The sequence below is a fragment of the Amblyomma mixtum genome, chromosome 10 (genome assembly GCF_055824585.1).
Source record: "Amblyomma mixtum isolate Tamu chromosome 10, ASM5582458v1, whole genome shotgun sequence".
Classification (NCBI taxonomy): domain Eukaryota; kingdom Metazoa; phylum Arthropoda; class Arachnida; order Ixodida; family Ixodidae; genus Amblyomma; species Amblyomma mixtum.
Genome location: NC_143021.1, coordinates 20554290 through 20580981, shown reverse-complemented (window position 1 = coordinate 20580981; position 26692 = coordinate 20554290). Strand labels below are relative to the sequence as shown.

The 26692-nt window shown below is 47.9% G+C and overlaps 1 protein-coding gene across 2 annotated transcripts; it reads left to right on the top strand.

Moving 5' to 3' along the window:
• Nucleotides 1–1885: 1885 nt before the first annotated feature.
• On the top strand, nucleotides 1886–23777 carry LOC149325308 (decapping and exoribonuclease protein-like). 2 transcript variants are annotated; one of them, XM_089563145.1, is made up of 6 exons: nucleotides 1886–2320; nucleotides 9040–9269; nucleotides 10036–10279; nucleotides 13134–13269; nucleotides 17384–17469; nucleotides 22582–23777. In XM_089563145.1, the coding sequence occupies exons 1-6, from the start codon at nucleotides 1911–1913 to the stop codon at nucleotides 22700–22702; spliced, it is 1227 nt and encodes a 408-aa protein (XP_089419271.1). In that variant the 5' UTR covers nucleotides 1886–1910; the 3' UTR covers nucleotides 22703–23777. The 2 variants fall into 2 exon arrangements, with proteins under 2 accessions (XP_089419271.1, XP_089419272.1); XM_089563146.1 differs by having other exon boundaries at nucleotides 1886–2325.
• Nucleotides 23778–26692: the final 2915 nt, after the last annotated feature.

The window sequence follows — 26692 nt, the reverse complement described above, 5'->3', positions numbered from 1 at the left end:
AATCCTTACACGACGCTATGAGGTCCAGGAATTCCTGTTAGTTAACATTTGCAACGATCTTCTTTTTATATTTCAACGCGATATCATTAACGGCCCCATGCAGAAAATCCCGCATCGGCGTTGTGAGCGATAAACAGGGTTGTGGCGTAAAGGGGTCCAGGCAGCCACCTGCGGGGAAGCAACCTGGGCGGGCTACGTAGGACACGTGACCTTGTGGCGGCATCACAGCCTACCCACCGGATTGTGAGCAAATTAGCCATCCTGGCAAATTAATGGCTGATCGCCAGAGGTTGCTCGGGATGAGCAACCTGTGTCGCACAAGATCCACCGGTAGCAGCATGCCTGCTATCGCAGGGCAGTGGCGCATCCCTTAACCGCTCCACCATTGCGCAAGGAGTAGCATGAGGACTTCCGGGGATCTATGAATGTAAAGCCTATAAGCGACCAGTTCTGCATATATGGGAATCAACTCATAAACTCTATCGTGTCATATCCTAAGGCAGAGCTAAAGTGGCCCCTCCAATTTTTTGGTCAAGGTCAGCTTGCAAGGTATGTCTTCCTCGTCGCCGTGCTGAGCTTGAAGAACGGCACAGAAAATAGCAAAACTAGTGTTGTAGGGCGCTGTTCATGCTAAAAGCAGAAGGTGGAGTTACAGACAGCTTATTTTGAAAGGTACGCCCATGGTTTATGTTCCATGTCAAGACATGATTTGGGTTTTTGGGGAGGATTCGAAGTCTTATGAAAGATTTATTTATTTATTTTATTTATGGCATACTGCAGGCCGGGAGGCCCAAGAAGGAGTGGATACAGAACAGAACACAAATTGAGCAATAATACCAAAGTGCAAGCAGAAAACGAGCAGCGCGAAATGACATGGAAAAGAAAAAGAAACTAACAAAACAAAAAAAAAACTAACAATGGTAACTTATCAGGTCGAGACCGTACACACGAAGCTGGTAAGCTGTTCCAGTCACTGATGGTTTGTGCGCCTAAGAAAAACCTCAAGTTTCCATTCAACTGTTTCCACATAGAGATTTGGAACAGGTGACCTTCGGAAAGCTCCCGTTGCCAGTCGGACCCTTTGATCAAAAACTAGATCGAAAACTGTTAATGTTGTCATCGTTCTCCTTTGTTGATGGGAGACAAATGTTATGTACCCGCGGCAGTTTATTAAGGCTGTAAGTGTTGTTCTCCCAACTTTTAGGCAAGGTCTTTAGTCGACTTGCCCAAACCCCCCCCCCCCCCCTTCCCCGGTAAAGTCCCCTTACTCAACAGCTCAATCTCCGGGGGGGGGGGGGGGAGGGGGGGGGGGGGGGGGTACTGGTGGCGGTGCTTGGTGCCCAGCAGCACGAATGACAACCCTAGCCAGCCTCTGCACTATTACCCTAATTTATACTTCCGTTCTATCTTTCTTAGCCATCCCTAAGCCGTTCAGCACTAAATTCGCTGTCTCTTGGACCGCTTCGCAAACACGGATCGGGGTCTTGGCACTAATCGACGACGTGATCAGCTTGCTTTGTGCCGTTGTTGCTTACGTGTCACCTTGATCAGTTCTTTCATTTGCTACACACACCATTTTCCTGTCTTTCTCCCTGACGCTCGTTTGAAGTTTTGAAACTAGCGCTATTGTCTTGGTATTTTCCGTCTCCACGCTGCCGATCCTACTTAGGACCTTCTGTTCTGCTGCAGATCTCGACAGCAAAAGCGCATCGAGAAGTCTGTCAGTAAAGCTGCCGGAGCCAACGCGCCAACGGCCAGCGCTTGCCAGAACTCATTTGAACAAGTTTGAGGTAAGCCAGGTAAGCAAACTCCCCTCCCGAGTAATAAGCAGTTTGCACGGATTTTCAGCTGCACACAGCGCTGGTAAAATAGTGGGGGAAAGCAACACTGGGCTCAGCATTGGCGTCAAGATGGCGCTGAGCGGTAACGCTGGCAGCAAAACACCGGCGCGGGAGCGGCAAAAATGCCCTGTTCCGGGCGATTTCGTCGCTTCTATGAACGTGCGCGATGCCGTCGAGAATTCAAACGGCAAGTTTCCCAGCTTTCGCGAGCCTCGCGAGATCGGCCACTTCTCGCTAACGGGGGAGCAGCGCGAGTACGTCGACGGCGCCGTGCAGCTGAAGTACCTGCGGATGCCCAGCCACCGGCACAGACTCATGTGGGACCTGAACCGCGGCTACGAGGTGGCAATTCGCAGGGACCGCTCGATGAACGAGAGGCTGGACAACCTGCTTCGCTGGATCCTTCGCAACAAGGACAAGTTCGCCCTGAATCCGGCCGCGCAGCCGTCGGGCGACCCGCCGCCCGCCGAATCACAAAGGCAAGGTACCACGGCATACACTTGTGCGCGACCGTTGTTCTCGCTTCTGTCAGCACCGTGAACAGCAGCGGGCATCACCGGAGCGTCCCTGTGGCCCACCCCGATGCTTGCGTGGTGTTTTTGAAGTACTTCGTGCCTCCTTCGTGGCGGCATCCCATTTTATCTCTGTCGATCCAGCTATCGTGGGAGGATGTCACCGCCCTGTGAGCTCTAAGAGATTTGTGTGGATGTGCCTTGTGCATAGGCACAGAATGCTTGCGCTGATATGAAAGTGATGCGTGAAGTCATAGGCAAGCAGTAAATCGTGAGACAAGCACTCCTGTGCTGTTGACTGCTGCGCTCAAGAAAAGCCATGTTAAAGAAGTTCACGCTGCGTCGCTGAAGTAGATTAAAAAATTACCGACGATTACGTTACTTCCTAATGCGAAATTTGAGCGCAGCAAAAAGCTGTTTCACCTTTTCGATAGATTGAGGCAAAGAAATCGAGCAACACATGTATGCGCTATCACAAAGTTTTTTTTTTATTTTTCACACGTATTCCTTTAACAAAGATTCCACTAACAGTTCTTGACAGTCATGAATGAAGCTTTGTGGTCGGAGAAATAGACTGATATATGTTCGACTTGGTACACCAATGCTTGATTCTCAAAGACGAGATCTATACAAGCGCCTCGCGAGGTTGTCACAGCCGTGGGACGCGTTACGAGCGAGAGGAACGGGATGTTCTCCCGCATAAGTGTTAGGAAATTGCTGTTTGTCTTTATGTCAACATTAAAGTCCCCCACTACTAACATCGGTGTGGATCGATGGACGGTTAATGCGAGTTGCAGGAAGTGCACGACGTCTTTCGTGAGTGTGGTAGGGGTGAAGTAGGCAGCTACTACCAGCAAGCCGTTGGGCAACTTTGCGGCGCACAGTTCGCCAAGTTCATGTGACGTGCCAAACATTTCGACTGGTATTGCAGAGAGACCTGTGCGCAAGTAGATAGCGACTCCCGCCGCTCTGTTGTGGTCTCTGCGAGTACCACAGCAGTATAGGAAATCTATGATTTCGAGAGGCTCTTCGGGATCCATCCAGGTTTCAGCAAAGCGAAGTACAGAGGAATGGCGCAGAATGTGATCGTGGTGTACGTCCTTGGCATGTGCGGCAAGGGAGCGTGCGTTAAGAATGTGGTTGTGAATGATGAATCAAGTGCTGCCAGCGAATGACGCGTCCATTGGCTGTCTGCGTGTGTTACTGATGTGTGGTTAACATGTTAGGCTTCGCCTGTAAGAGTGGAACGCGACAGCGTCTTGCAACGCTGCCAGGGAGTCCACAGAACGCCATCGCCAAATTTATTTTTTGAGGAAAGGAAATGTATCTCTCTCGCATATCTGGGTGGACACCTGCATCTCGCTGTAAGGGGAAGGGGGAAGATGGGAGTGAACGAAGACACCGTATTAGCTAGAGGTGCCTTTGTTCATTCCAAACCATTCAGCTGGCATTACGGAGTGGCTAGCGTGCTCGTATCGCACTCCGGAGACCCTGGTTCGATTCCCCAACTCGACCAATTTCGTTCTCGGTTTTATAGATTTATGCGGTCTAACTAGAAAGGTTAATTAGGCTATTTCATATTTACATTATTGCATTTCTATCCATCGTGTTCTGTCATTAACCTGTCAATTGTTGGAACTGTCTAGGATGTTCGACACAACGTATATGAAACGAGCAATGTCTTACTGAGTGGGGAAGTGCGTGGTGGTGGTGGGAACGCGGCTTCGTACTTATCTGTTTTTTTTTTCAGCAGCGTCTCCTTCCGCGGACGCTGTTGTCGACGCTGTTGTCGCTGCGGCGCGCGTCTTTCTTTTCTTTTGACCTCTTCATTCTCCTCTATATTAATTAGGCTAAATGATTAATTGAGCAATTAACTAAACTCAGTCCAACTTAGTTGCAGCATCACTATACGATCCCTTTGATTGGTTGCATGGTTACTAGCCAAAGTACAATTGGCCCCATTTGAAATTCGCGCACTGTGACGTCACGAGCATTTCGACCAATTGAAAAGCATGACATTGGGGGCGGAGCTGGTTACGAGGCCGACGCCGACGACGACGCGAAACCCAGGAACGGACGCCAAAGAGCTGCGCTCTAAAAAGGCCTGGTGCTGCATTGCTCGTGCAGGGGGTCAGACTCGGTCATATCCAGGCTTGCGCATTGATATGTTATTACGCATTTACTCACTGCTGGCGTTGCAGTGCGAAGTAAAAAGATTTATTAAAGGAACTTGACAAGACAAAAACTGATTAGGATGGCGGCGACAAGTGAATAAGAGGATTGGGGTTCACCTGTTACATTGCCATCTTTCACCATCTGACTTTGCACAACAGTTTTAAAGCGTCACTATCCTAGTCAAGCTGAGCTCATCTGGGTGAAAAATTGAGCAAGTGGAGGAGTGGTGGTGGTGTGGCAGCTACACGCTCATTCCCTCCTATATCCCTTCCTTTAAGGTGCAGTTGGACACCAGATGTAGCTACTGAGCCATTTCCTTTCCTCAAAAACCAATTTTCAATTTCCTCTTTCTTTTCTTTCACTCCTTTGGTGTCCACCAAGATGGGGTGGGACCATTTCCTTTCCTCAAAGACCAAACAAAACTCAAATTTCCTCAATTTTACGAGCAAATGTGAATTTCCTCAATAATTTTCTTCAATTTAGTTTTGTAATTTATTCTTGTCAAACAGTGATATACAGGCTGCTAGCGTCTTTCATGTACATTTTTCTTAATAATAACACTGCAAACAAAAACCACTCAAGTTCAGTGTGTTATGGTCATGTTCAGATGCCACTTGTTCATTTATCACGGTAAATTTTCGCAAAAAATTTTTGAGCACCGAAAATGCAAACAAGTTGCAGGTCAGGCTACAAGGCACACTGCCGACTTGCAAAATGGCGAATGCGTGTTTTTATCAAGACTCATGGGAACGCGTCAGAATGCGTTTGCTGTGGTATGACTGCAGGTCAACCAACAGGCGGCTGCCGCTGTAACAGTGCGGGCATCAAAACGAAAACGGCGGCTGGCAGAGCAAGATGGCCACCTGTACGTGCCATCTGTCAGCAAACGGGCGTCAAGATGATCATTCTCGTGCCATCTGTCAGCAAGTGCTGACAGATGGCTGATGCTGACGTTATCCGCATCAGCCAGTCAGCACGCCGGCGGCATGCAGAAAAAGAATGTGATACTCTGAAAATTTTCCAGTGACTCTAAGGGTGGTAGCAGACCCCACGAAATCTCGAAACGTGATGAGTAACAACTAACACTCTTAAGACGACCTTGTTAAACAGCAAGGGATATAAAAAAGAGTGCCTGTAATTGTATTATAACTGCAGTGAAGAAGCACGTTCATGAAGAGAAGAAACACACAATACACGGATGAACTCTGCACTCACAACTGGCATTATTGGTAAAAGGGCATGCTGAATATAAAGGCTTTTTTTGCCCCTGTGTGCCACAGAAACAAACATGCAGCCACATGCCAATGTGAAGCCAGAAACATCTCATCATTTTGCCGAGAAAAGGTTAAATTCCAATGTGTACAGAAAAATTGGCGCATTGCTAATGCCGTTGTTGCCTCTTTTTTTTTTTATCTGATAGGCCTCCAGGAGTTCTCATTCAGTTTGATCCTTGCTCTTGTCTAGAATTCTTGAGCTGCCGAACGCGGCGCATATTTACTGCATGATCTGCAATGGGCAACAAAGTGCACATTTTCTTTGTTCTTTGTATTTCTTTGGTGCTCCCCCAGTCGGTTGTCGATACATCGGCCAGTTTGACCGACACACACCTTCCCACACGTAAGTGTGATAGTTCTTAGACCACTCCTGAAGCTCACTGCACATAGGGCATGGTGTGCTCCTTTCTACGTCCCCTTGTTGTCTCCTTTCTGGAGATAAAAGGGCATAGTTTAGAAAGCTTCACCAGAGCCAAAAAAAATGAGCAACACCCCAACTTGTTCGCAACCTTTTTCATGTTATGCGACACTTTGTGTAGGTGGAAGACAACTTCCGGTTGCAAAGTTCTGTCGGTTTCCCATGTCTTCAGATTCATTGTGCGCGCCTTCACTTTTTTCAGGATTGTTTTTCAGGACTGGGGGAGCACCAAAGAAATTTAAAGAACAAAGAAAATGTGCGCTTGGTTGTGCATTGTGGGTCATGCTGTAAATGCACGCTGCGTTTCGACAGCACAAGAATTCTAGGCAAGAGCAAGGATCGAACTGTATGAGAATTCCTAGAGGCTTATGACTAGGGCCCGGAAATTTAGGCGCTAAAGAACGCCGAAATAGGCAGGCATCTGGGCTCTAAAAAATATTGAAATAGGCGCTATAAAGCAAAAATAGGCGCTTTGAATAGTACTCTTTATTCATAAGTAAAAAATTTGTAAATCAAGCACGGAGAGAATGCAGTCCTCAACTTAAGCAACAAAGCGAATTCTCAGGTTTTCGAACTTGAAGCTCCTTCAGTTTTCGCTAAGCATAGCTTTGTACTTTAGAAGGCTTCTTTTGACATCACATGAACTTAGTGGCACGAACCTAAAACAAGAAAAAAATACTCGCCGTGGTGGCTCAGTGGTAAGGAGCTCGTCTACCAAGCCGGAGTACCCGGGTTCGAACCCGACCGAGGCGGCCGCGTTTCGATGGAGGCGAAACACAGATGGAGCCCGTGTGCTGTGCGATGTCAGTGCACGTTAAAGATCCCCAGGTGGTCGAAGTTATTCCGGAGACCTCCACTACAGCACCTCTTTCTCTCTTTCTTCTTTCATTCCCACCTTCCTTCCTTCCCTTACCGCGCTTCAGGTGTCGGCCCAGATATGTGATACAGATACTGCGCCATTCCCTTTCCTCAAAAACCAATTTACCAACTTTAGACTTGATAAAGGCTTAGGCCTTCAGGTGATGTGGCCGTATCTTCTCCGCGTAGAAAGTCTATTATTTGGGAAATTGTTTCCAGGCATCTATTTTTTTCTACTAATTGTTGCATCTCCGTAGAAGCAGTAACGCCCTTTCCGTCCAGTTCCCAAAGTGCTGCTGGTACTTCTGCCACTACCTTCAACGATTCACCTATTGAGAGTCCAGCCTTTTCCAACTTTGTCATCCTTTCCGTCAATGTTGAGAAGTTTGCAATGATATATGTCAGGTCTCTTTCCAAACTCGCCTCTTGCTACACTTCGAGATAAACACTTCGTTACACTATGTTCAAGTTACAATTCGAGAAAAATGTTCGCGAGACAAACGGCTTTTTGTGCGTGCATCGGCGCGCGCCTTTCACCATACATAGACAGATGTATCAAAATTGAAAAACGGCACCGATGACCGAAGTGCCAGATTTAGGCATTTATAGGCAAAAAGTGCGGTTAAATAGGTAGTATTTTATAAAAAACGACAAAAAGGTAGGCAAGTGCAAAAATCTCCCATTTAGGCATTTATAGGCATGTTTAGGCAAATGCCTAAATTTCCGGGCCCTACTTATGACATAAGAAAAAGAGGTGATAACTGCGTTAGCAATGTGTCAATTTTCCTGTACACATTGGATTTTGACCTTTTCTTGGCAAAAAGATGTTTCTGGCTTCACTTTGGCACATGGTTGTGTGTCTCCTTCTGTGGCATGCAGCTGCAAAAAAACCTTTATATTCAGCATGCCTTGTTACCAATAAAGACTGCTGTGAGTACAGTGTTTGTCCGTGTGTTGCGTGTTTCTCCTCTTTGTGAACGTGTTTCTTCGCTGCAGTTATGATACAAGAATGCCACCAACTAGCCCAAGAGCTCGTTTTACTGTACTCAAGTGCCCATAAAGAGTGAGATTACGGGCAAACTCGTAAAGATTCCTTGCCCTCCTTGATCATCATCTCATTGTATGCTTTAAATCCTGGAAGTCTTTAATTTTAGATGAAGGATTCTGCACAAACCGTGCCTACAGTGTGGTGCTTGTTCGTGCCTTGTAGCACTGTGTGTGGGTTCTGCAGAGCATCCCACTTACTGCGACATTTGGTGCCTATAAGTGGTGCTAGATGGTTTGTTGAACCAGTACACACCATCTTCTTGCTGGCCCTAAGGACCTCTGAGTTGCATTTTAAGAACTGCTGTTGCATTATGTTAAGAGATCGGAAGAGGGCGAAGTGGGTGAGGGAACAAATGCGGGTTAATTACATCCTAGTTGAAATCAAGACGGAGAAGTGGGCTTGGGCAGGGCATGTAATGCGAAGGCAAGATAACCGCTGGTCCTCAAGGGTAATGGAGTGGATTCCAAGAGAAAGCAAACGTAGCAGGGGATGGCAGAAAGTTAGGTGGGCGGATGAGATCAAGAAGTTTGCGGGGATACGGTGGCCACAACTGGCAAAGGACAGGGTTATTTGGAGAGACATGGGAGAGGCCTTTGCCCTGCAGTGGGCGTAGTCAGGCTGATGATGATGATGATGATGTTGCATTATGAAGCGTGCAACTTCTAATTTTGTCTCTTGTGTTCTGGAGAACAGGCACGAAGGTTATGCTCGAATCGAGCGAAGAGATCGTCAGTGTTGTGCTGGTTGACAGGACGAGGCAGGACTGCGTGTAGAGAAGCGTGGGACACTTGGTGTGCCCATTGATTTCCATGAAAACGTTAGGTTCCCGTTCGCTGTGCCTGCTGCATGAATTGGGCCCTGTCTTTGCTGTTGTGAAAGGCAGAAAACTGTGACAAGACGAAACGACGTGCAGCCTGCACACGGACTTCGTCTGCTACCGGGGCCAGCTGACGCGGCTGGCGTGCACAGCGTACGAGGCCCGGGAAGACTGGCTGCTGGCCGCCTGCCGCTTCCGGGGCAGCATCTACCTGTGCGCCTTCGAGACAGAGGCCGAGCGACGGCGGCGCGAAGAGGACACCGCGGACCCCCGGCGAGACCGCATGTCCTTCTGGGGGTACAAGTTCGAGCAGTACATGGTCAGCGGTGAGTGCGATGAGCCCTCGCCTGTGTTTTGCATTGCCCCTGCACTGCAAGAAAACAGCAGTTCGCAATCGGTGGCGAGGTGCTGGAAGTAATGAGAGAATATGTCTAGTTAAGGCAGGTAGTGACAGCTGATCCGGATCATGAGAGGGAAATAACTAGAAGAATAAGAGTGGGGTGGACCACGAATGGCAGTTTAACAATGCCCTGCAAGAGAAAAACATACAACAGCTGTATCTTGCTGGTACTCACCTATGGGGCAGAAATGTGGAGGGTCACAAAGAAGGTTCAGCTTAAGTTAAGGACAACGCAGCAAGCTATGGAAAGAAAAATGATAGGTGTAGCGTTAAGAGATCGGAAGCAAGCAGAGTGGGTGAGGGAATTAACGCGGGTTAATGACATCCTAGTTGAAATCAAGAGGTAGAAGTGGGGTTGGGCAGGGCATGTAATGCGAAGGCAGGATAACCGTTGGTCCTTAAGGGTAACGGAGTGGATTCCAAGAGAAGGCAAGCGTAGCAGGGGGCGGCAGAAAGTTAGGTGGGTGGATAAGATTAAGAAATTTGCGGGAATACAGTGGCCACAACTGGCGAAGGACTGGGTTAATTGGAGAGACGTGGGAGAGGCCTTTGCCCTGCAGTGGGCGTAGTCAGGCTGATGATGGTGATGATGATGCACCACAGTGCTATTACTGCAGCTAAGGATCGTGCTCAGCTGCTGAGTGCTATGTGCCACTGAGCCAGAGTGACTGTTCGCCGTGTGTGTGGTGCAGACGAGCCCGGTGGCACGCCAGACGTGGACGCCGTGGTGAACGAGTGCGAGGAGTACTGCGTGGTGGTGCGGAGCCGGCTGGAGTCTCACTCGCTCGTCTTTGGTGCCGAGGTGGACGGCGTCGACCCGAACGTGCACCACAGGCACGGTCGGGAGTCGCACCAGGCGGGCTCCACAGCTGGATACGTTGAGCTCAAGACCTCCCGGGACTGCCTCTCCGAGCAGCAGTACCGCAACTTCTGCAAGTGCGTCCCTGCGGGCTGTTTGTCTTGCCATAGTTTACGTCTGTGGCAATGAGAAGTTACACGTCACAGATTCAGTGGATTTAAATCGAGGAATTCATTTATGTAGTGAAACCTCGTTAATTCGGCTCCATTAAATTTTATCCACAGACTGCGACATACTACTAGTATTAGAATACCCACAAAGGACAGAGAGCGGAAACACTCAGGACAGACGCTAGACTTAAAACTGGAGCAATGCACGAACCAATGCACATACCTTGCTTCTGTACGAAGGAGTCAACGTTAAAATCAACAAGAGTAGAGGAAAGATAAAAACTCAGCAATTCCAAGAAGTTGTCAACTGACGAACCGGAAGAATTCTGGAAGGCGACTGAACTATGGGACTCGGTGCTCTCCCTAACAGCGATAGAGAGCTCTGCCTGAGGTATGGAGTAGAACAGTTCCTCCACGTCAATAGAAAATCCGTAATGCATATCTGCAATGTCCTCGTGTTTCGAACGAAAGCCAATAACCTCACTCGAGTTCTTTGCAAGAAAAGGATCATTCAGTTCCAGCAGATTAAGGCTCGTTTGCAGGAACTTGGAGAGTTCACCTTGCCAGCAGCCTTGCTTAGTGACAATAGCTCTCAGAGGTATCCCTTCCTTATGGGTCTTGGCTGAAAATACAAAGCTTAGCTTGTCCCTTTTTGCACCCCTAATACTTCTGGTGAGGCAGGCGAGGTTCATTTTATGGCACAGCGCCAAGGCTCTTTTCTTCACCTTAGACGGGAAACTCTTGTGCTCGCCCGTGTGGTTTCCTTCATCTTTGTCTTCTGTCCCTTCGTGCTGTTTTTTCCACCCAAAATGAGCTCTGCATGCTTTTTCACTGAATGTTGACGCTGAACGTTGAAATCCGGATAGGTCAGCCAGCCGGCATGGCCCTGGCCAAAGCCCATGCAAGTCTATGCCGTTGGATGCTCTTTAATTCGGACGGGAAGATCGTGAAACATGATCTTTTCTGCAATCAGTCATCACAATATCCGCCCTCAGACCTGAACTGCATTTATTTTGTACCCTGCGTGCCTCTTACATGTGCACAGTGCGGCATCGAGGTGACGGCAGGCCAAGTAATAGTCTGACTGCATAGTTTCGTTTTCGGATTGTTGCCGCCAGCACATCAGTCAGTAGAGTGTAGCTACGCGACATTTTGAATGCAAATTGACCTGTCGCTATTTTCGTTGTTTTCCTTTTAAAGCGCAACTCTGAGGCGCTCATTCCTAGGCTGAGCATCAGTGGTGGCTTCATCTTCGTAACTGGCACAGCAGACGAGGAGCACAGCGGAGGACGAAAGTATGGCGATAGTGAAGAAAGTGTGAGGAGGAAAGCGGTAGAGGATGATATGGCGGGAAAAGGCGAGAAAGCAGGCTGTTGCAAAACGCTCCGGCCGAACAAAGGCGGGCCACCGCCATTCGACATTGCGTGCTTAGTGTGCGATCGCCTACAGTTCAAATACCCTAGCAGCGGTGTGTAAATTTTGCACTGCTGAGTATCGTAATTGTCGGGCAATTTTTTCGAAGGCATCTTGCCGCTCCGGCGCCAGTGTGCGTTTCTCTCACCTCCGGCTGCCTGGTTCTTCCGTTCTATGAGCGTGCCAAAACTGCACACTGCTGCTAGTGCAACGTCGTATGTGAAGTGGAGCGCTTTTACTTCCAACGCCTAGCGTGTACACATAAAGGGCCAATGAAGCAGTTTTGAAGGTGTCTGTAAAGTGCGTCCATTAAGTCGAGTAAAGTTTATTGAGCGTTCACACAGCAGCGTGCAAATCCTCGAAAGGAAACCAATATTTTAAAAGTAATTTCTTAAAAATTTTCATTCCCGCTTCTCGTGGCCAGGTCCAGTGTCAGGTTCTCGCGTGAATCCTGCCATGCAACGTCGTACGGGTCACGTGACGTATGTTGCGAGGGGCTATCATTGGCCCACCACGCAATGAATTGCGCAAAGCGCAGCGACGTTAGTAGACGAAGTAGGGGAAAGGCCTGCACGGGGTCAGGGACAGTTTGCATTGCGGTGACAAGGTTGCTTCCCTCCGGTCGAGCTGTGGCGAGGGGAGCAAGGGCTCCAGCTGGTGTAAACAAGGAGCGGAATCCCGGCCTGTAATCTTCCTCCTGTTCTGGCTCGGTTTGATGTATGAGTTGAGAGGAGGAAAGGCAGAGGGTTGTTTTTAATCACAAATATGATAAGTCTTTCAATATTTCATTTCATTTCATTGCCATTTAAAGAAAATGGTGGAAACTGAGGCAAAAGCTGTATAAAGCAGCTTGAAAGGCCCTCAGTCGCAATACAGTGGCAGCAGCAGAGAAAACACATGCACAGTTTCTTATAACACTGTTAGCAGATAAAATGAGTCAGCTTAATAAGTTGAACAACCTGATAAATTTAACAAAACTTGATAAATTTAAACAACAATTGATCGCACACACATTGGAAGATATGATTTTGTGGGTGTTCCACAAACGTCTATCTATAAACCTTCTTCTTTTCTTATCCTCGGTTCAAACCATTTTAGGGCTGTTAGAGCATTTGATAGAGCAGCGAAAAATTGCCGTTTCCATGTAAGTTTTCAGCTGCAAATGTGATCACTATTGCTTAGTTTTTCACAAAACAAATTTAGTCACACAAACGGTTTTCGACAGCTTCTCTAGTGCCATTGATATTTCGACCTTGGGATGATTCAGACGCTATCTCCAGTCCCTGGAAGTCCGAATTAGCGAGTTTTTACTGTAGTAGTTCAGTTATTGATTATAACCAGAACGGGAGTGAGTGTAGCACTTGCGTGCAACAGCTGAAGTCCGTCACATCACTTCTTCCCCTTGCAGGTTCAAGCTGCTCAAGTGGTGGGCGCAGTCATTTCTGGTGGGCATCCCGCGGGTGTTGTGCGGCTTCCGCGACGACAACGGCCTCGTGGGCACACTCGAGGAGTTTGATGTCCGCGAGATGACACACAGGGCAAAGGTTGGTCTGACACTCACCCGCTTCTGGATTGCTTTTCCTCCGTGACACTGGCAGAGACCTGCCTTCATTGTAGGGGATAAGGGCATTAGTGGCTTGGTGCTTGTCCTGTCTATGTCCTGCTACTGTTGCACTGTTCCCCTACAGTGAATGCATATAAAGTCGCCCAAATTTCAGCTTTACGCAAGGTAGAAACCTGCCTGTTCGCTGCCGATGTTTTCAGCAGTAGTGCTGACATTACTGTCTTCAGCTCCTTTGTTCACAAACGATGAAATGGCATTAGGAAAAACATCAGACTTTCAGCCTCTCCCGGGACAAAAAAGTGCTGATGATTGTACTTCCCCTCCACCACCAGTGTGCAACCCACCCTACAGCCCGCAGTTCCAGCTTCTGGCTCAACCCCAGCTGGCTTACCATGTGTACCTGGGTAACGTGTGTACCGTAGAAGCAGGCACACTTCAAATGTGCAAACCATGATGCAAGCCTGCCGAGTTCGTAGGGGTGGTACACACTTCCGCAGCTGATGTCACAGCTGCATGTTGCGCTCAACTATGCCAAGAGAAACTTGGCTGATGTAATGACTGCAAGGCTGTCAAAATTGAAGCTGTGAACACCATTCAGAAACATCACCACAAATTCACACGGAATAGAAAAACTCTGATTTTTTCATTGTTAGAAAAAAATGGTGCACTTTAAGCTTTAAAAAGTTTGTTGAAAAATTGAGTCCTGCTTGCAAACTACTTCTGAAAATTTCATATTTGCCCACCACTGCTATAAAGCATGGTTAGCAGTCAGTGCTTGTGTTACCCATTCATTTCTTCTACCTTTGTGTGCTTTATTTTCTCCCATCATACCGTATTTACTCGCATAATAGGCGCACCCCCCAGTTTGGTAGTGAAAAATCAGATTTTTTTATTTCCGCGCATGATAGGCGCGCCCCGAACTTGGCAATCAATCAATACTGTATTTACATGATTGCAAGCTGACGCCCCCCCCCCCCCCACCGAATCTTTATTTTAACAAAGTTTTTGCTGGACTGACTACTAGTCCTCACTAGTGCTGCTGCCATTGCAGTTGCTGCGGACCCACAGCGCATACCACAGCATCGCATGGAACAGCCGCACACAGTTTTCAGGGATGCTCACCATAACTCACCATAACTGGATGCTCACTAAAACGCACACCTTTGCTTCTTGACAAGCAAATGCTTGCTTACCCATTGCTTACTGCCTGCAGACAATTCTAAAAAACTTACTTTCAGCCGAAATTCGCCCCTGCGGACTATCTAAGCAAGAAAATTTTATTTTTAGCCGAAATTTGCCTCTGCAGACTATACACCGGTGCGTAATATAGTTTGGTTTGGTTTATGGGGTTTAACCCCCCAAAGCAGTGAAGGGCTCCGGAAATTTCGACCACCTGGGGTTCTTTAACGTAGCACTGACATCGCACAGCACACGGGCCTCTAGAACTTCGCTTTCGCTTTCATCGATGATACGCCCTGCATCCGCTAGCGTGTTTGTAAACGCAGCGTGTTTTCAGCAGGTCAGTGGTCTCACAGGTTTATTTTTGAGGTGGAAACTTGAATAAAGGCATAAAAGGGGCTTTGGAAAGGGCTCTAATAAAGCTGCGGTATGCCAGGGATGTCAAAGGACGGCGCTTCACGAATAATGTCCAGCAAGAATTTTTTTAGTGCACTTTGTAGCTGAGATGTCTGTAGTAAAAATTTGAATTTTAGCTTCTTCATGCCTTTCCCTTCTCCTCTCGCCACTTTTTGCACGCTGGAAGGTCGGCGCTACTGCTTTGGCCCCACCCCCGGAGGCGGAGCTTCCTGACTCGCCGTAGCTGCGCGGCTTACTGGCTGCGGACATGATAGCTGCCCGACGTTAGAAAAAATCTAACCAATAGCCATCTCAGAGCTAGTACAGTCGCCAACCGATTTTTTGGATTCGGCGGGACCCGAAAAATGGTCTGAATAATCGAACAATCTGAAAAATGTGTTAACTTAAAAAAATAAACTTTTATGTGAAAAACCAGCTTTCAAAATCGCGAAAATCGCTGCTCCCCATGTTCCGCCTACAAAGTGATAATACTATTAGACTCTATCTGAGTCATAGCCGTGCTTTCCTCATACCCCCACCCTATCACATCATGATACCAGATTACTAGTGCGACGCGGCCGCGGTCATGCCGCGAATGAATGCACTCACTGCGCGAAGCAAGAACAGTCGGTTTGCATGATGCAATGACGTTTGCAAAGACCCAGAGGCAACCCACGGGAAGACGTGAGCGGAAGCGAGCGCCTCCGCATGCAGTCCCCCCCCCTTTTGCCCGTCTACCGCGTTTGCTGCCCCGCACCGCGGGGTGCGTCGTCCAAGCCGCTGTGGACGCTGCAGCTGTCCCGCTGTACCGTTTTCAATGCAGTCACGCGCCCTTTGTAGGCCATCTCGATGGCAATGGAGAGCATCTCATTATTTCGAATGGCAACGACGGAGAACAAATAGCCAAGCCTATCCAAGCCAGTCTGATTGCACCCGCTGAGCCGATTCCGTTTAAATCCAAGATGGCGCCTTTCACGGTGGCAGCAAACGGGTTGGTAGTGACAGCGATGCCCGCTCGCGTCTATATTAGGCTGAAATAACAAACTTTCAGCTGAAAAACGATCACCACAATATTGTCGGCAACTATTTTAGTCCGAAAATTCGAATTTTTGGACTCCGCAAAGTTCGAAATATCGGTCGTGAAAATGTACACGTTCCAATGAGGTGCGCGATGGTTCCTCGGCGAAGTCCGAAATATCGCACTAGTCCGAATTATTGGAGTCCGAAATATCGGTCGGCTACTGTATATGCAGGTGCAAGCGACGGAGGATGGTATGAGGCTGAAAGAGTGATTTGGGTGTGTAGAAGTGTAGTATTCAGCTCAGGTGTTCATGGCAACACAAGGCAGGGATCGAGTGAGTTGATGTGCTCTCTTTGGAAGGTGCTTCAGAGCCCTTTAAGCTGTTTGAATCCAGTAATCTCCACGATGTGAGGGAACTTATGACTGAATATGAGAGTGTAGTAGTGTCGCCATCTGCCTCAGGCCGAGCGTGGCAAAAGAAACAGCGAGGGAATTATTGACTTACAGTGTCATTTCACTCCAAACAGCACGTATGCAACAAGAAAGCAGCCTTTTATAGATCTTTTAAAACAACAGCAAACACATTTGTGAAGAAAATAATCACGGCGAAAGATTGTAACAAGGGCTTACTTCTGAAAATGAATAATTCGAATGCATGCAAAGTTTTTGCCATTCGTGGTCCCAGTGTGGCATCGGAAAGTGGCAAAACTTCATACCCTGTCAATTCCGACAAGTGCTGTTGCAGCCAACGACACAGCAGTTAGTGTTACTCTTTTTAGGCTCCATAGGTGACAGAAAGGAACTCTGCAGCAAACCACGAGATGCTGCTCCATCGCCGTCGTCTACCCCCCTCTGGACGATCACACCGCAGCTAGAGGCACATGCATCGCTGTGGAGTTAATGCGCAGGGTGCCTATATCTCCCACAAAAACTTATATGCTATGAGAAACTAAGCTGTTACTTTGGAATTCTGGCAGCGTTGGTGCATGCTAGGTCATAAAAGTCTCCTCGCGCCTTACAGTAGACTAAAGACGAACTTGAAGGGACTACAAAATTTGTTATAATATAAGTGCTCTCAAAAAGAGATATGTATACACATTATGCATGTTCAAATGTTAGTTGCAAGATGCGCTTGTTAGTTGCGGCATGCCCATCTTGCGTACCTGACGACCTTCCTTTGTTGTACAGTATATTGCCTGTGGGCCAGGAAACAAACATGACATCTTAGCCGAAATCAAGAGGAAGGAATGCGCATGTAATGTAAAGGCAACGTAACCGCTGGTCATTAAGGGCAACGGAGTGGATTCCAAGAGAAGGCAAGCGTAGCAGGGGATGGCAGGAAGTCGAGGGGCAGATGAGATTAAGAAGTTTGCTGGGGTAAGGTGCCCGCAGCTGATACAGGACCGGGTTATTTAAAGAGACAGGGGAGAGGTCTTTGTCCTGCGGTGGGCATAGTCAGGCTGATGATGATGATGGTATTGCATCTCCTTCCGTGCAGGGCCTGTGGTCTGGGGCGGTGTGTATGAACTTCTGCAACCAGCTGCTGTCCTTCATCAAGAAGCATGTCACAGAGGACGACCCCGGGTCAGTTACGTTTCTCTCTCTCTCAGTGCTGTTCCAGCTTGTCTGTCTGAGTGTTATAGTGCTGTGCAGAAAGCCACATTCGTGTCGCACCAGCGATGAGTGTCGTAGAGTTGTGTAACATGTAGTAGGTTCTGGCATGCGATTATGCCAACTCATCATATTTAAACAATTGCATTCGAATTCGTGGGCTGCTGTTGATGTCTTCCACCTGGCATCAGAAATGACATTTCTTGCCTGAAAGATACTACTTGATTTGTTTTTAAGGTTTTGAGACTGTCCATGTTTGAAAAGCAGCACATCAGTACGACAACAAACATGCAGCTCACAGAGCAGTGAAACAAGTCTTGGGCTTGTGTCGCATACAGAGTGATGATAGGCAGCAGAGAATAAAGCATACAAGAGCCCGTGCAAAAAAGGGGGATAGCTGTTTGAGGCTGCCTGATTGTGGGCTGTGGTTGGCCAGCAATGCAACATCACCCTGCAATTCATTTTGTGGGCCATTGAAGTTGGGAGCTAAGCGCCACAAAATAATCACAAAATTTACTGTTTGGGGTCTTGTGTCAGTGCGGCTGTAAGGTAAATGGGCATGTTGCAAAGCAAATAAAATAAAAGTAAAGACTCCAGGACTGTTTGCCCACCCTGGGGCAAATTAGTGACAATAGCTGTACACTCTCCCTCTTAAACGAAACCATCATCAGCATTGAGGCTAGCATGGACAAGCTACAACAAACGTAGTGGCGAACGTAGGAATTTTTCGTTACTGTGTACGACTGCAGGTACAGTCTTTGTCAAAAGTTTGGAGCCCACCGTGAAGGGCTGCGGAGCGGCTGCAGTGCCGATAATCGGCGCTCCTGTCAGCCAAGAGTGCTTGCTCCGAGAGTATAGAGAGTGAGTGAAACAGCCTCTCTTTGTCTCGCTTGGGTAAGGGAAAGGAAGCCGCGCCGGCTTCACGCAAGTTAGTGCGGCGTTCGCGTTGCCGCTCCCTTCGCCGTGACTCTGCACGAGGGGCACTTCCATCTTGGCAAAGTGCAGTGTCACTCTCCGGGTGCTGCCAAACCGGCGCACACTGCGCCAAGCTGCTGCAGCCGCTCAGGCGTAACTCCTCAAAAGGCTTCCGCCTTGCAAGGGCCCAACCGTAAAGAAACCGACACCATCTTCGCATGATCAGCTTGTGAAAAAAAATAAATAACCAGCCTCAAGCCGGCTTCGTGCTTTGCAACATGGGACGCTCGGAAGTTTTTAGACTCGTTACCGGCGATTTGCACTTGTTTTGAACACATAAGTGGATTCCGATATTTTTTGCGCTCCCATACAAAATTCATGTGCCTGTCAGCCTTCCAGGCCAGTCTGCAACGCCGGCTGATTACACTACATGTCAAAGGTCACTATTATGTGCTGTCGCTAATAGACCAGCGTGGTGTGGTGACGTCTTTCCCCAAAGAGAGAACGTGGTCCTTTCAGCCGCGTGTACTGAAAATCAGTATAGTGTTTCGTCGCTACCATGCCAGCTTCAAACTTTCTGGCTGCCGCTCAAGGCATACTAAATTGCATCGGAACGATCTTGAGCTTTACCCGTGCGCATGATTGTTTGCGGCCTTGTAAACTCGTTACCTAGAACATTTTGCAGAAAACGTAAACAAGTACAATGAATGGCTAAGCACCCCACTTTCGAATCGGAATCCACGTATGTGTTCATCTGGCTTAATCGGTCAGAATCGGCTGCCTCCGTGCAGGTGACTTACGTAACAACGCTCGCTTCCTCTGCCGATGCGCGCGTGCGTTTTGTTTCTCGCGTTTCTATTCGGGAAAAATTCAGTAATTGCTGTTTTGAGGACACGTGCACAAAGCCTGTTCACCCGGGAAACGTGACGAATTCGACAATGCTGTGTCGTGCGCCGCCACCTTGGATCAGCCGTAGCATGAATTGAATAGTAACTACGCAATAGTGCTATGTTTAAGGGGGGACACTGGTCTTGAAAAAAAAAATTTTATTAATGAAGTCACAGTTACGAAATCTTCAGGGAATATGTATTTTTGTGTGCTGATTCTATATATGCCATTTAATTTCATGTAAAACAATTCCTTGAGCACTTATGCAGTTTTTATGCTAGTAGTTTGCGGAGAGTTTTGAAGAAAATTTGCTGCGGGAAACTCGCTGAAATGTATACCATTGGGTTCTCTTGACACCAAGGAATACAATAAGGGTGAAATTGTCTTCCTGCCTATCATAGAACTTAAGTTATAGGGTTTTGAAGTTGTCGGTTCAGAAATGAGAAGGAAAGTGTGTATTCCTGTTTCTGAAGTGGCAGCTTCAGTGCCCTATTACTCAAGTTCTATGAGAGCCAGGATGATAATTTTACCCTTATTGTATTCCTTGGTGTCAAGAGAACCCAATGGCATACATTTCAGCGAGTTTCCTGCAGCAAATTTTCTTCAAAACTCTCCGTGATATACTTGCATAAAAAGTGCATAAGTGCTCAAGGAATTGTTTTACATGAAAGTAAATGACATATCTAGAATCAGCGCAAAAAAAAATACATGTGCCCTGAAAATTTCATAACTATGACTAAATTAATAAAATTTTCTTTTCAAGACCAGTGTCCCCCCTTAAACACGAAACCAGAGCCGGGGCATGGTAAGCCGGCTTTTGCGACGTGTAACACAATATTTATTTAATTTTAAGAAATAAGCATACAATTGGAGGCAGGCACTGGTGCAGCTTCAGATCGGTTATTACGAAGCGATGGATGCCCCTTTCTGGACAAACGCGCAGTTTCCGATGCTTCCCACTTGCCAGCCAGCCTAGCCGAAAAGGTCAACTGCTTCTCAAAATGCCCGCGCAACAACACGGCTTCGCTACCTATCTATTTTGCAGACAGAGAGAGAGAGAGAGAAGCTCTTTAATGAAATGCAGGCAGCGACGTGCATAAACGGCCGATTGACGTCCTAATTTTCGCGAGGAACAAGAGGCCTCGATAGAGATTCGTGCTCACAAGGCATCATAGTCGAAATTGTCGAACGCCCTTAGTAGCGCTCTTGCCACGGTTGCGATAAGGTCGATACGTTCGATAAATGCAGTGCAGTGAGCTGCACACAGCGCCCTTTGCAGTGTGTCGCTATAAAACTATACATGAAATTTAACAGTATGTTCGTCGCAGCTTACGGCTGAAAACAAGTACAAATCACCGGTAATGAGCTTAAAAACTCCCGGGCGTCCCACATTGCAAAGCACGAAGCTGGCTTGAGGCTGTTTATTTATTTATTTTTTCACAACCTGATCATGCGAAGATGGTGTCGGTTTCTTTACGGTTGGGCCCTTGCAAGGCGGAAGCCTTTTGAGGAGTTACGCCTGAGCGGCCGCAGCAGCTTGGCGCAGCGTGCGCCGGTTTGGCAGCACCCGGAGAGTGACACTGCACTTTGCCAAAATGGAAGCGCCCCTCGTGCAGAGTTACGGCGAAGGGAGCGGCAACGCGAATGCCGCACTAACTTGCATGAAGCCAGCGCGGCTTCCTTTCCCTTACCGACGCGAGAGAAAGAGTGGCTGTTTCCCTCACTCTCTATACTCTCGGAGTAAGCGCGCTTGGCTGACAGGAGTGCCGACTATCGGCCCCGCAGCCGCTCCGCAGCCCTTCATGGTGGGCTCCAAACTTTTGACAAAGACTGTACTTCCCACAGAAAGTCCTTAGGTCTTTCAGGGCTAATGGGGCACACGCTAATGTGGCAGCTCTAGCTTCTTTGTGCAGTTATTTCTTTTTAACGTCATCAGACATAATATCTAGATCAAAACATCAAGCAATTGAATCTTTAATAGGGACAATGAACCCACATGTATGTCTAGGTTTGTCTTTTATTGATTAAACTGTCAGCACAGCAGAGATCAAAGATACATCAAGTCACAGGAAACTTAGACTTTGGCATGAAAAAATGTGAAGCACTTTCCTTTCACATGGTCAAACGCAAGTAAATGTCAGCAGTGCACAGGGGACCTCGAACGCTGTCTGGGAAGCCTCAAGTGTGTGCCCTTTTGGTGAAGTGATTAGAGGGAAGGTTTAGGTGTTTTCTCAAACTAAGGAGACAGACAGATTTTGTTCCTAAGTGCTCGCAAATGTATGGTCTTTGCTTTAGAGTCCAAAATATGTTTTTTTTTTTGGACCCACATGTTTCTGTTGGCAGGGAAAGGAAGGCTTAGGGAGTACAGCTATGGCTCTCGAAGTAGGGCTGCATGAAGTGTAAAGGTTGGCAACATGGAGGAAGGAAAGCTTAGGAGAGGCCTTTGCTATCTGAGCTGCATGAAAAAAAATGTGCCGAAAGTCACATGTTTTCGCAAGGGCCACTGGGAGTCTTTGGCCGATGGCGCTGCCAATATCAGAGTTGGGTGCAGCGGCGTCGTCTCCTTCATTGTCTGCTGCACATGTGCAAGTGCACTGAGACAGTGGCCAATTAGAGGGGGAGCCCTCAGGTCAGGCTTCTCCTTAATTCTTTCCTTCCTCCATGGTTGAGAACTTTATCATAACTGTGCCACTGGTCGTGCCAACTGTGTGCGCCAACTGGTTGCGCCAACTGGGTGGGCCAAGTGGGTATGCCAACTGGTGCACCAACTGGGTGCACCAACTGGTTGTGCCAACTGAGTGTGCCAAATGGGTGTGCCAATTGTTTGCGCTAACTGGTTGCGCCAACTGGGTGGGCCAAATGGGTGCACCAACTGGTTGTGTCAACTGAGTGTGCCTAATAGGTGTGCCAAAGGGGTGTGCCAACTGGTTGGGCCAAATGGGTATGCCAACTGGTTGTGCCAACTGAGTGTGCCAACTGGGTATGCCAACTGGGTGCACCAACTGGGTGCACCAACTGGGTGCACCAACTGGTTGTGCCAACTGGTTGCCCCAGGCCAACTGGGTGTGCCAACTGGTTGCGTCAACTGGTTGCGCCAACTGGGTTTGCCAACTGGTTGCACCAGGCCAACTGGGTGTGCCAACTGGTTGCGTCAACTGGTTGCGCCAACTGGGTTTGCCAACTGGGTTTGCCAACTGGTTGCGCCAGGCCAACTGGGTGTGCCAAATTGGTGTGCCAGCTGAGTGTGCCAACTGGGTGCTGTCTGTCATGTGTGGCACGCAGGGTGGTCTACCTGTTCCAGTACCTGCCACAGTCGCGTGAGATTGTCTGCACGCACCTCACGGATCCTGGGGAGTTTGCCGTGCTGCCTGATTGGTACCTGCAGGCGTTCGACGCCACGTGACGTGCCGGCTGCGGCCTAGCGTACCTGCCTTTGAAGCACCTCCCAATGGGGGCGCACACTTGTATTGGTGGTGTGCCGGCTCCCAGAACTCTTAAGCTGTGGTGCCTATGTATCACAGAAGCGTGCGACCAGGCACGAGTTTGACGGGGGCTTTCTGTGAGGTCACGTCCGCCAGCTGCCTCGAGTAAGCATGTAACGGAGATAGCCACCGGGGTTGCTTGTTTGTGCTTAAATGTTGCAAAATGCAAACTTGGCAATGTAGATGCCAAACTCGCACCCTTCGACATGGGAGGCACAGATGTGACAGAGGTGGTGAACGCCATTGCCTGTTGCACCTTCCAGGCTACTCTGCTTCTGGTATAGTAGTAGTTTCATACGAGGAGCTCTGGAGGACAATCTTGCACTCTAATCATTAAGCCACTCGGGGGATGGTGGGCAAGTTGATGGGCCCTGACAGAATTATATTCAGACATGCTTGTGACTTCTTATTTGTTTGTGATCAGTTTTCATATGTTCTCACTCTACAGCATTTGTATGTGTCAAAGACTTCTGATGATACATATAAGGCAGCAACATGATTCTCTTTGTTTTTCTATATAAACAATCAGCATAGTTGTGCAATATTTCTGCTCCTCCACAATGGTTGTGAATGTAATGATGATCTATGTCGCTGTGCTCGGGAAATATTTGAATCAAGGAAGAAACCGTGGGTGCTATTTTAAGCATGAAATGCTTTTAGCGGCCATCATTCTTGACAAATTCTGCCGAACATCGTCGGAAAACCACGGCACCCTTGAGGCCAAACACAAAGTGAAACTGACTCGAAAACTTCCAAACTTCTTTGTCAGAATGCTTGCCAGCAGAAAAAAAAAAATGCTTGTCAGCCGTAGCCCTGAGCATTATTTGAACCAGTGCCAGCGCAAGCAGAGCAGAGCGACCTCATTTTCTGACACCTTAGACCACTCAGCCACCACTGCGGCCTCTTGCAGTGGGTGTTCTAACTGGTAGCCTCTCATGCACCATGTTCTTGCATCGTCTTCCTCATATTTTGGCTATTAAGCAAACAAGGGAAGGGGAATGAGGGTTGGCTTCTGTCATATTTATACCGAGCCCCTCATTCCCCTTCCCTTGTTTGCTTAATTGCTTAGCGAGGGCCTCGGTTCTGGCAGCCTTGACGCCATAGGAAGCATAAGAGGGTTCTCACGCAGCTTCCACCCTCTCCGTTCGATGACGTTCTACGTCACACCTGCGGTAACACAGGACGTTCTACGTCCGCCGCTTATGAACATGGGTGGCGCTGATGAACACTCTCAAGGTTAGGTTACTTGTAAACATAAATACCCCCGAAAGCAGAAGGTTTGACAGCCGTCGCCGTAGCTCAGAGGTAGAGCACCGGACGCGTAATTCGGAGGTCGTGGGTTCGGATCCCACCGGCGGCATGTGGTTGTTTTTTCTTCTGCTTTTCTAATCAATTAGCTTTAAGCGATAATATATTCAGTAATATTCTAAATTGATCAACAACACAAAATAAATAAAAATAAATTTTAAAAAGATCTCCTGTGCCCCTTGGTTTCAGTGGCTGTTGGCTTCTGTCATATTTTGGCTGTTCGTTCTGTGCTTCCAAACCGCGATACCAGCCGCGGAGACCATGCCCATGTTGAAAAACAAGCTGCGGAACGTGGCGGCCCTTCCAGTACCTAAAGAACTTGGCTAGAACCCAAGTGCGACCACCTCCGTCTATGAGGTATCTCGCAATGCGCTAAGCCTTTTCCGAAGCGTTTCATGCTTACACCGAGTCTCAATGACGAGACAGAATTTTTTTCTTTAATGTGAAATGCATTTTACGGCTCAAGTCCTACACATTCGTGTTCTGATTGCTGTCTGTTGTGCTATGAAATGATTACTAGTTTCATCATGCGGGGACAATTCGGCGTGTACAATTCGGGGACAATTCGGCTTTGAAAGCATCGCTGACTGCTTTGCAATGGTGGAGCGTCTCTCAAAATTGACGGAGATAAGCATGTAGCCTTGGAAGCAACATGGTGCCACGTTCGAAAAGGGGGTGCCGATGCTAAGAAAATACGCAGCCAGACTTCAGCTTTTTACTTGTTGGCACACCTCATTCAGTAATCAGCTTAATTACCGACGGAGCGATTAATGCACCACAGCTATGTGCAGTGTGAAACAGTGCACGCAGAAAAACTGAGAGGATGGCACAAACAAGAGTGCGCTAACGACTGGGGCGAAGTCGGACGACACCTCCCGTCAGTGAGCATGTGTGCATCAATTCAACATGTGTGAAAAATTGAAGAATAAAAAGAAAAATTGACAGACAATTACAATACTTGGTAATGCGAGATTTGAGTGCCGCTCTTCACACGTCACCTGCCATCACCTGCCTCCCCTGGAAGGTGGCTGTCACCTTCCAGGTGGCATTTCACTCTGCTACTTGGACAACCGGTTACACCAACATCGACATGGAATACAGAAATGGGCATCTAAAAGCTGCGCTCTAAAAACATGCAAGAGCGGTGAGAAGTTCTGATATGTGATAACCAGCGCATGAAATGATGAACACATCGTGAAAGCAAGCAATTCCTAAAAACCTGCATTGTTTGTTTAATCATAAAACTGGTACAGCGCTTATGCACGAATCTTCACCTGCCACGGCTATGTTGGAGGCCTCTAAAATTTCTGTCAGCTTTCTGCTTTCCATGGCCGGTGATTCTTATGGCACACACTTGTCCTGGCTTTCCTTTGCACAGTGTTTCACATCACCATGTATTGCCAACTAACCCGGTGTTCTGCGTATGTCACTGAGCCTACGTGAATCTTCCGTTAGGGTCTACCGCCTAGATGCGAGCAATGTTGCCAGTTGTTTGCAAAGAGAGTGTCCTGTTTCGAGCTTTGCAATTTGCAAGCTTAGCAATAGTAACAGTGGTGTTTGCAGTGCGGCTGGAGTGTATTTTATCACTGCATATATAATGTCATGGTGGCAAGTTAGCTGAAAATATCCTCAACAGACAAGAGGCCACAAGAAAAGTAGGAGTATAGGTTTCAAATTTTTCCTTGCTTTTTTTCTTTCCAATGATGCGTTAGACGTTAATATACATGGATCACCCTGTGGTATTTGTCTGTGGCCACTAAATAATTTATTGTTCAATTCTGTATTGATGCTGTTTCATTTCTGTTTTCATCAGCCGAATGATGGCTGTGATGTGTAAGTGGTGTTTGGATCACGTGAGACACGAAAAAAATGGCAGTATAACTGCTGATACGAGGAGGGATCCAAAAATAGCCGGAATTTCTTTATAGAAAGCATGGACTTTATTTTTGTTTATTCAATACAACTTTTTTTCAAATAAAACTGGTGGTCATGCAGCGTCAGCCAGTCATCGTAATGCAGCCTGTCCTAAAACAGCTTGTTGATGGCAATGTCGACCGGTTGTAGCTGGCTCGTCATACCTCCGGGTATTACCTCATGTCCGTACCGCCTTCCGAAAGCACGGACTTTACAGCGTCTGTCAAGAACCAGGAGTGGCTCCTTGAACAACAGGACCCCGGCACAGCATTGCCAGATAGTGTTCACCCAATCTCTGACAAGGGCACCACTCATCCATCCATTGTCATGAGCGCACACAAAGACGTTTTTAGGGAAAACCTCTGTGGCTGGAAGTGTATTGCGCTTAAAAATGATGTAGGGTGGCAGGTTTCGCACATCGGCTGGACATCATCGTCAGCCTGACTACGCCCACTGCAGGGCAAAGGCCTCTCCCACGTCTCTCCAATCAACCCCGTCTTTTGCCAGATGCAGCAGATGCGTATACCTGTCAACTTCTTAATCTCATCCGCCCACCTGACTTTCTGCCGTCCCCGGCTACGTTTGCCTTCTCTTGGAATCCACTCCGTTACCCTTAAGGACCAGCAGTTATCTTGCCTTCGCATCACATGCCCTGCCCAAGCCCACTTTTCCCTCTTGATTTCACCTGT

What these genes read in the sequence shown, in the direction of transcription:
- LOC149325308 (XM_089563145.1), top strand. Translation starts at nt 1,911, where the DNA reads ATGGCGCTGAGCGGTAACGCTGGCAGCAAAACACCGGCGCGGGAGCGG. An exon ending in CCGCCCGCCGAATCACAAAG is followed by an intron (nt 2,321 to 9,039) that starts GCAAGGTACCAC and finishes AACGACGTGCAG; the next exon opens with CCTGCACACGGACTTCGTCT. An exon ending in AGATGACACACAGGGCAAAG is followed by an intron (nt 13,270 to 17,383) that starts GTTGGTCTGACA and finishes CCTTCCGTGCAG; the next exon opens with GGCCTGTGGTCTGGGGCGGT.